Source organism: Pollicipes pollicipes, unplaced genomic scaffold (assembly GCF_011947565.3).
Source record: "Pollicipes pollicipes isolate AB1234 unplaced genomic scaffold, Ppol_2.1 Scaffold_5724;HRSCAF=6776_pilon_pilon_pilon, whole genome shotgun sequence".
In the NCBI taxonomy this organism is placed as follows: domain Eukaryota; kingdom Metazoa; phylum Arthropoda; class Thecostraca; order Pollicipedomorpha; family Pollicipedidae; genus Pollicipes; species Pollicipes pollicipes.
Window position 1 is genome coordinate 10,264,133 of NW_023596746.1, and position 8,805 is coordinate 10,272,937.

At 48.0% G+C, this 8,805-nt stretch overlaps 1 protein-coding gene across 1 annotated transcript; it reads left to right on the top strand.

Moving 5' to 3' along the window:
* The first annotated feature begins 3,362 nt into the window (after positions 1–3,362).
* On the top strand, positions 3,363–8,448 carry LOC119102241 (SEC14-like protein 1). Its single transcript, XM_037225607.1, has 4 exons — positions 3,363–3,386; positions 3,618–3,718; positions 3,987–4,136; positions 7,691–8,448. The coding sequence occupies exons 2-4, from the start codon at positions 3,656–3,658 to the stop codon at positions 7,853–7,855; spliced, it is 378 nt and encodes a 125-aa protein (XP_037081502.1). The 5' UTR covers positions 3,363–3,386; positions 3,618–3,655; the 3' UTR covers positions 7,856–8,448.
* The last annotated feature ends 357 nt before the right edge of the window (positions 8,449–8,805 follow it).

Genomic DNA, 8,805 nt, shown 5'->3' on the forward strand with positions numbered 1-8,805 from the left:
GACCAGATACGCGAATCTCGATTTTGCGTTTGCATTTGGGTTCTCGCGTGTTTTCATTTGATATGCGACTCGGCCTATGTTTGCGGTTAAGTAAGGGCAAAACTCCGCTATATATGTTTCCTAGGGGGTTTTGACCCCTTGAATATAAATGCCCCATAGGGCTTCTTCAGCCGGATTGATAAGTAGCGGTCAATGGTTCGATGACGCAATTTTGAAGAAAATCGTAGGGGCCGCCTCATAGACATGATTTTTTAGATTGTCTATAACTTTCCCCCTAGACAAGATAGGGGTTTTGGGTTTGCACGTCTGCATTTGGAATCCCACGTGCTTTCATTTGACATGCAACTCGGCCTATGTTTGCCGTTAAGTGAGTGCCAAACCCCGTTATACATGTTTCCTAAGGGGTTTTGACCCCCTGAACATTAATGCCCCATAGGGTTTCTTCAGCCGGATTGATACGTATCAGTCGATGGTTCGATGACGCAAGTTTGAAGAAAATCGTAGGGGCCGCCTCACAGACATGATTTTTTCGATCGTCTATAACTTTCCCCCTAGACCAGATACGCGAATCTCGATTTTACGTTTGCATTTGGGTTCTCGCGTGTTTTCATTTGATATGCGACTCGGCCTATGTTTGCGGTTAAGTAAGTGCCAAACTCCGTTATATATGTTTCCTAAGGGGTTTTGGCCCCTTGAATATAAATGCCCCATAGGGTTTCTTCAGCCGGATTGATGAGTAGCTGTCAATGGTTCGATGACGCAATTTTGAAGAAAATCGTAGGGGCCGCCTCATAGACATGATTTTTTAGATTGTCTATAACTTTCCCCCTAGACAAGATAGGGGTTTTGGGTTTGCACGTCTGCATTTGGGATGCCACGTGCTTTCATTTGACATGCAACTCGGCCTATGTTTGCCGTTAAGTAAGTGCCAAACTCCGTTATATATGTTTCCTAAGGGTTTTTGACCCCCTGAATATAAATGCCCCATAGGGGTTTTAGGGGATAGGGGTTTTGGGTTTGCACGTCTGCATTTGGGATGCCACGTGCTTTCATTTGACATGCAACTCGGCCTATGTTTGCCGTTAAGTAAGTGCCAAACCCCGTTATATATGTTTTCTAAGGGTTTTTGACCCCCTGAATATCAATGCCCCATAGGGTTTCTTCAGCCGGATTGATACGTATCTGTCGATGGTTCGATAACGCAATTTTGAAGAAAGTCGTAGGGGCCGCCCCATAGACATGATTTTTCGGATCGTCTATAGCTTTTCCCCTAGACAAGGTAGGTGATTTTTCTGTGCGCTGTTGTCTTTGGCCGAAAGAGAGCTTTCAGGTGACATTTCGCCAGTCCATGATTTCCTTATCCTATGGGAGATATTGGCCGGTAAAGGGAATTCCCTACATTTGTGCTGCCAAATTTGGGCCGGGCTGAATGTGGGCTGAATGTGGGCTAACTTCCGCTACATAGTTGAGGGTGGGGGCCGAAGCCCCCCCCCCCCCCCCCCTCCTCCAACTGAATGGGAAACCACATCCCTGGCTGTGCACCCGCACCTATATATACCAAAGCTAAGAACGGCTTCGCCGCGCAGGTCGGAAATTATTCTGGAAATCCTTCGGAGCTGATCAAATTGGCCTCCAATTTCAGCGCGTGCTAATATTGAGTATGAATGTGTCGATCCTATCAAGATCGCATCCATTTCCCAAACCACAGTTAGAGTAAAATTTCCTCGTTTGCTGTTTTTAAAGCGCATTTTAGGCATTTAATAATTTGCTTTTAGCCTGAATTCCATAAAAGTGTCGGTAAGTGTAGCTCGCTGATGTTGTGGCAAGAAGTTCACCTGAAAACCTGTTGTGGGTTGCCAAATTGAGACGAAAAGTTTCGCGCGCCGCTCACATATCGCAGGGGATTTTAACTTTAATAAAGCAGTACAATTTTCAGGGGCAGGGGCGCTGCAACCTAGTCCAAAGACAAAACACATTAGATTAGTTTGTATAATTTGGTCTGAAGGCTTGCGTGCCAAACCCGGTTGCCGGATCCGGTAATGTAGTTGGATGCTAACTTCCCCTTACGAACGTATGTTTCTCATGTATAGCTCTTCGTCTACCAACAACAGAACCCTCTCTGTCCCTCGTAATAAAAAGTCGTGGCTGCTCGCACTACCATATGAAAATGGTGGTTGCTGAGCGGATAAACGATGCATTAAACTTTACACGCCTACGACCATAAGACGTGCAAAGGCTTGTAACACTACAGTGAAAAGCTCTAGAGAACGAGGATAACCCAAGTCCTTCATGGCTATGCCTATCCACTTCCTCCACAACCAAAGTACGTGCCGCTTCCCATGGTCGCCATAAAAGTAGGCCTTCGGCGCCCTAACGGTCCTCTGAAGGAGCGCCTTTACTTGCCGATCAGAGGCGGCTGTGCCTATGTTCTCTGGATCTACCACTACATCACTACTGTAGGGCTCAAATTAAATATTTGTTTATGTGAGCCATATACAAATTACAATCATATGTTGCTTTTCATTAAAACGAAGTGGGCTAAGTCCGGTGAGGAAAAATGCGGGAAGGGGGTAGGTTATCCAGCTTTCGGCTTGATCCTCCCCCTAATAATGACAAAAGTTGATACTCTTGGACCATAATGAGGTATGCCAGAATGGCCCTTCACATGTCCTCCAAATTGGGGTGGAGGGGGGGGGGGGGCATCCCCAGCTTTCAAGTTAGGAGCCGCGCTGCCCCCGCTGTCTCCCCTCCTCTCCCCCCCCCCCTCGGTTTCCTCGTCCTTGCTGTGCATCAAGCACTGAATGCTTGTATTGATGACGTACATTTTGCCCTGGTGTCCTTCCTGCCCCAGGCATGTTCGCCGAAAATAACTTATGCATAGCAATCTGATATAGGCCCCTGATGGCAAAGCAAAATACATGTTATTCCTCCAGCTAGACTGAAAATTACTGCAGTGCATCCATGCCATAAATCTGGAGGCCGGTTGAGCATTTGGGCCATGGTCATCACACATGCTTGTGCATAGAGAACTAATGTCCCAACAAATTATAATACATAAGAAGCAATTTCCCGAGATCTCAGGGGGTCACATTGACCCACCCCCCCCCCCCTCCCACACCCGAGAGAAGGATATCTAGCCGGCCACCCGGGCACGTATTAATCTATAATGCACCATTTATGCATGCCGCGTGCCCTCATGTTTAGCGCCAACTATCTCTGAATCGGCATCAATCTGGCAGCATTGCTGATAAACCCTAATCAGCTAAAACTCCCAGGCTTACCTTGAGATATTTTGTCAGTAAAAGTCCCTCCCGACTTGGAGACAAATATATGCAGCCCTGGCGTAACCTTGGCTTGGAGGCCAGTCCGCGCCTTGTGGGCAGAGGGTGAGATTCTGGTGGGCGAGGTTTGCGTTGTGATTATTGTATTTCAGTCTGAGCTTTAACTGTAACTATATCACTGAACTATATATTGAAGGACACCGAAAGAGAATTGTAATCGGTTTTGTCATACCTCAATGTTTCTCGGCACAAACGAGCCCAGTGTGATGTATTTTTCATTGACAATTTTACAGCTGCAATATATGACAAACTGATTTCTGTTTTTTTGTGTCTCAGGTCATCAGGTGTCCACAGACCACCGCCTGGAAGCAAATATGGTGCAAAAGTATACATCACCCATACGGGTGTACAAGTATCCATTTGAGCTTGTGATGGCTGTGAGTACTCAAATGTGTGGCCACAAGTGTCTGAAGTGGTTCTGCATTTGTAATGTGATGCTGATAATGCGCCATTAGACAACTGCTGATATGCTTTTGTTGGCCTGGCTGGTAGATTAGACCAGCTGCTAGCATGAAACAAGGTCAACATTACAGGGCAAATAGTGTTGCCACCATGAGTGCTTTGAGCAGCCACTGGTCAAGTGTGTGTGCATTTTGCTTACACTGTAAGTGCTGTTATGGTTAATATGGTTCTCCACCTTTACAGGCCTATGAGCTGCGCTTCCCTTCCTGTGATATGATTCCAATTCTGGCTGGCACTGAGATACTCACTGATGAGAAGAGTGATGATGGGGCCGTACATGTGGTGGAGCGCAAGTGCCGCCTGCATGTGGATGCACCATACCTGCTCAAAAAGGTGGGAAATACTGTCCAAAAATTGACTCGATGGGGCTGTACATATGGTGGAGCACAAGTGCCACCTGCATGTGGATGTACCATACCTGCTCGAAAAGGTGGGAAGGATTGTTCAAAAACTGCAGCCTAAAGATATTGTCACTGCAGGATGTGATTGATGCTTGCAAGGGCTGTACCATCTGTCACACATTAAGGTGGTCAGCAGAGGACTGATACCATAGTGCCAAAACTGGGTGAGTGTACTCTTGGAAATACTATATACAACCCATTTTTAGTGATTCACTCTCAGATACAGTTGCACATAGTACACATAAAATATTCAGAGCCTGTTTCTTTTTTTGAAGTGCTTGGTGTTTTGTGTGCTTTGTGTGCTTTGCTTATCAGACTGAGGCCTCTTAAAATTTTAGCTTTAATCTTTGTCAACCTAATCTTACTAACAATCTAAAAAATTATGATGAACCAAACAAATCTCATGAAAAAATGGTTGGGCCTGCTGGGGTTGCTCCATATTTGAATGTATTGAGGTAAGCACCATATAGGATGGAAAAGGCCAGCTTGTATCCATTGGTATGCCTTGAAAGAAAGTGTGTCACATTTGTATGGGTTTTGAAACAAGGTAGCTAGTTTGAAGAACATTCAGAGCAGTTCACAGCCCTTCATTTTTTGAAGCTTCAAACCCTCGGGCTTCTGAGCCAGACTTCTTCAAGGTCACCCAGGCCTGCCTGTAGAAATGTAATGTGCATCCCCCATCTTTGGCCACAAAGTGTTCAAGGTCAGGAAAATATTATCTTCAATCTATTCATGTCCCCAATAGACATACAGCATTCAAGTGATTTGTGGCTGGTGTATGCCAACATGATTGCTGGCATCAACAGACTTCATTTGGGTGTCAACCAATGTGTTGCTCTCAGTGCAATATTCAAACAGGAATTTGGGTGGTGGTGTCTGTTATGAAAATTATACTAGGGATTGAATAACTTAGGAAAAGTGTCAATCAAGTATGAATGTGAGTAAGTGACTTAAAATCATGGACAAATATGCAACACCACAAGAAAGGGCCAAAAGATGTGTACATGAGGATAGTTTTGTTCTACAAACAGCACATTGATTAACACAACACCTCTCAAGTTAAGATTGCTCCAAGTGAATGAGCCTGTCAGCTATGGTGGCAGTTTCACATGGTCAGTTTGGCAATCATGTTTGTGTCATACAATTATTCCTTGATGCAGGGGCACAATGGTGCATTGAGAAGCATTTTTTCTAATTTGTTAAGTTTGGTTGTTTAAGAGCATACAATATGGTGTAAAAGACTGTCCTAGATGACACAATTTCTCTGTTTAGTGGGTATGTTTGATTACATCATCATACCTTGCACACATTGACTGAGAGTCAAGTGACGGTCGTTACATCAGGAAATTGTGCTCACAAACGTGAGATGTGAATGACTGGACAATAATATTTGTATCGGCATTGATCACCGTATGGCTAATGGAATGGCAGGATTTGAATGATATTATTGCATCACTGATACCTGGGTGACGTTAAAGTAGTCTCCTCGAAAGTGTCAGCACATATTCGCTGGCGTGTAGCTTAGAAGCTAGAGGGGTCTAGGTCTTAAGACGGGCCTGGCTGTAGATGGCACCAAGTAATCCTCAAGATGACATTTTCTTTCCAAAACCTGATACAAATGTGGAGCATTCCCTTTAAAAGCACGCCAATAGCTACTAAATAAATAGCTACTAAATAGTGTGCTTAGTCTATCATGCCTGATGTCTGCCGCAATATCTCCAGATGGGAAATATTCCCTTTAATGGGAATTTAGTAAATGTGCCCCTTAATACATAATTGCTTGATAGCGTCATGGAACATTACGCCAATTCTGGCGTAACGAGGTTCATATTCTGCACCATAGAGGCCCATTTTGACCTGTAGTGGGCTGTTTCTAACCAGTAGAGGATCCAGCATTGACTGGAGAGTCCATTTGACCCAAGTTTGACTGTGGAGGGTGGCGCGAAGTAGGCAGCACAAGTTCGCGTGTGTCAAGCTGAGACAAAAGAGGGTTTTAACTCTTTAAAAAATGTATGGGTGTGAACTGCAGGGAATCATGTTGGAAATGGCTGGCTTAGTTCAGGAGCCCATGCAAATGTTGACCAGTTCGTTTAAGTCGCACTGCCACGGCTATCGTCATCATGCTCTAAGAGGCTGTGTACACTGCTCGTCGGTGCTAATATGTCATCGGTGTGCACCTGAGGTGAGCACTAGAAATGGGAGTCACGTGTGGGCGGCCGTCCGCCCTCGTTCGTGCAGGAATGACCTGTAATGCTGTATCGTAGCTGTGATGTGATTTGACCCGACTTTGACCGGGGAACGCGGGTAGCTACTTGGTGAAGAGGGGTAATCCCTTGCCTGGACCTTTCATTTGGCTGCCGATCATTTGTTTGCGTAGGTCTGGGTGTTACGCCGAACTCGTGGGCTCCTTGTATGGGTTCCGTGAACGTCACAGACTTCTTCTGTTATCACAGGCGGTTCGTTTTGTTTTATTGCGCTCCCATTTTCAAGTCGTGCGATTTGTCGCGTTCGGCGTCCTTGGTGCATAGCCACATACACATACAGCTTGTTGTGCGAGGAGAAGCTCTGAGCAGGCGTAACGGACGTCGTGCGTCGGCTGACTGAGCCAGATCCACTCGATGGCGTGCAGCAGGAGAGAGATAATCTATTCCTGGAGATCTCAAAACGCAAACGTGCAAAGTCTCTCCAGGTTAGAACGCCAGTCCACTGCACTATATACCGTGGATGGAGGGTGACCGTGTGCCAAATTTGATGTTAGAGCGTGGCTAAAGCTTCAACAGTATCGCCTGCCTTGTGTCCTGTCCCCCCTCCCCGTCCGTATTGTCCGTACCGTATTGTCGCTAGCCGGACACACTGTTCCCGAGCAGCCGGCGCCGACGCGTGGCTCACGGCTCGGACGAGGCCTGCACGCAGTCTGACCACAGCGCAGCGCAGTCTGACCGCAGCGGAAGGCGCGTGCGATACGACGGCATTCGGACCTGCCACTGCCGGTGGAAGCCAGCGGGCGGCCGTGTGCTCGTGCGGCGGGGAGCGGATGATGGGGAGCAGGGGATGGTCCCATGGCTGGAGAGGCAGCTGCCGCTGCCGCCGGTGCGAACCTGACCGCTCTAAGCACCGTCCCGCCCGCCGCTGTCCGCCCGTCCCGCACACCATCACGCCAGTCTTTCCCGCGACGCAGGATTGTTTGGGTGCCGAGAGGTAGTGGGGATGGGCAAGTGATTCATCTGTAGTTCAAAGCGGCCCACAGCTGTGGTGCAGCAGGCAGCCAGGTGTCGAGCGTCGTACACAGGTGTGAAGGTCACCTGGGGTCGTGAGTCACTAACGCGTGTGTATACTGATAGGCACGCTGCGCAGGATTACCACTGACGGCACCGGTGACCCGGACCTTGCCCATTGTCAGTGGGGCGTAGAGTACGCGGAACTTTCACCGGACGGGATCGAACCGCCCGATCCTGCGGCGCTCTCACCCGCGCTTTTTGTTCACAGATCATGGGCGTCGACTTCATCTACTTCCGGCAGAAGAACTCGCTCGACATGCGGGCGCGCACGCTCCACATCGAGGCCTGGAACGAGAGCTTCGCTTCTCGGGTTGTTATCAACGAGAACTGCCGCTACACGGTAACCACACGGCCCACGTGGCACGCATGCTGACCGGCCCCTGCACCACCACGCCGAGGCGTTCTTTCGCTTTGCAATGACCGCCTGGCTGGCATTGTGGTCGGTTTGCAGGCTCGGGTATCTCGACGTCCGGCACCTCCGATATATATTCTCTTACTGTGTATGGAGGCCTATGGTGGCTGGCACGCAAACGCCAAGAGAGGCTGGCACGCACCTAATTCAAGCATCTCGGTTATATATGGTCTGGTGTCGATCAAAGGCGAGGAGGGCGCACGCTGCCTACGATGGAGCAGGGTCACGGGGGCGGGTGTGTCGGGTGTTCGTGCGCGCGTGTTGTGTCTGATGAGACACATGCTGTAATTGATCGATTGAGGAAAGGATATATGGATGGATCGTTACGGTGAATCGATGTGTTGGTCGCGTGATCACGCTGGGCGCGCGTAAATGAAACAGGCGGCATTAGCCGAGGAACACATCAGTTATGACGGCACGTGTTTGGCGCGCCTCTTCACGCTGCGGATGTGAGCTGGAGGCGCTCTGAACTGCCGGTGCTTCCCGTAGGTTAGAATATGTTTCATGTTTTCTCCTAATTATGACACCCAACGGTTTCGCAAAGCTGTCACGATTCCATACACACGCACACATTATGTATATATATATATATATATATATATATATATATATATATATATATATTGGAATATTTATGATCATGACCACTGATAGTGTTCGTCCATTTTCGGTGGATGGGCGTGTATTCGTGTTCACGTAACGCCAATATTTTTTATTGTCCATTGGGTAGGTCTGTTGCTCATCTGTACTGATTGTAAGCCAATTTGTGCGGATTCAAAAGCGTTTCTTTATTTTTGGTGCGCCTGGCATATTCTGTCCTCTTGGGATCTCGGTCCACACAGTGGCGTAAACCACGCACCGACCTTCGTACCCGGCGGCAGGTCCAGACTGCCCCCCCCCCCCCCGGCCTC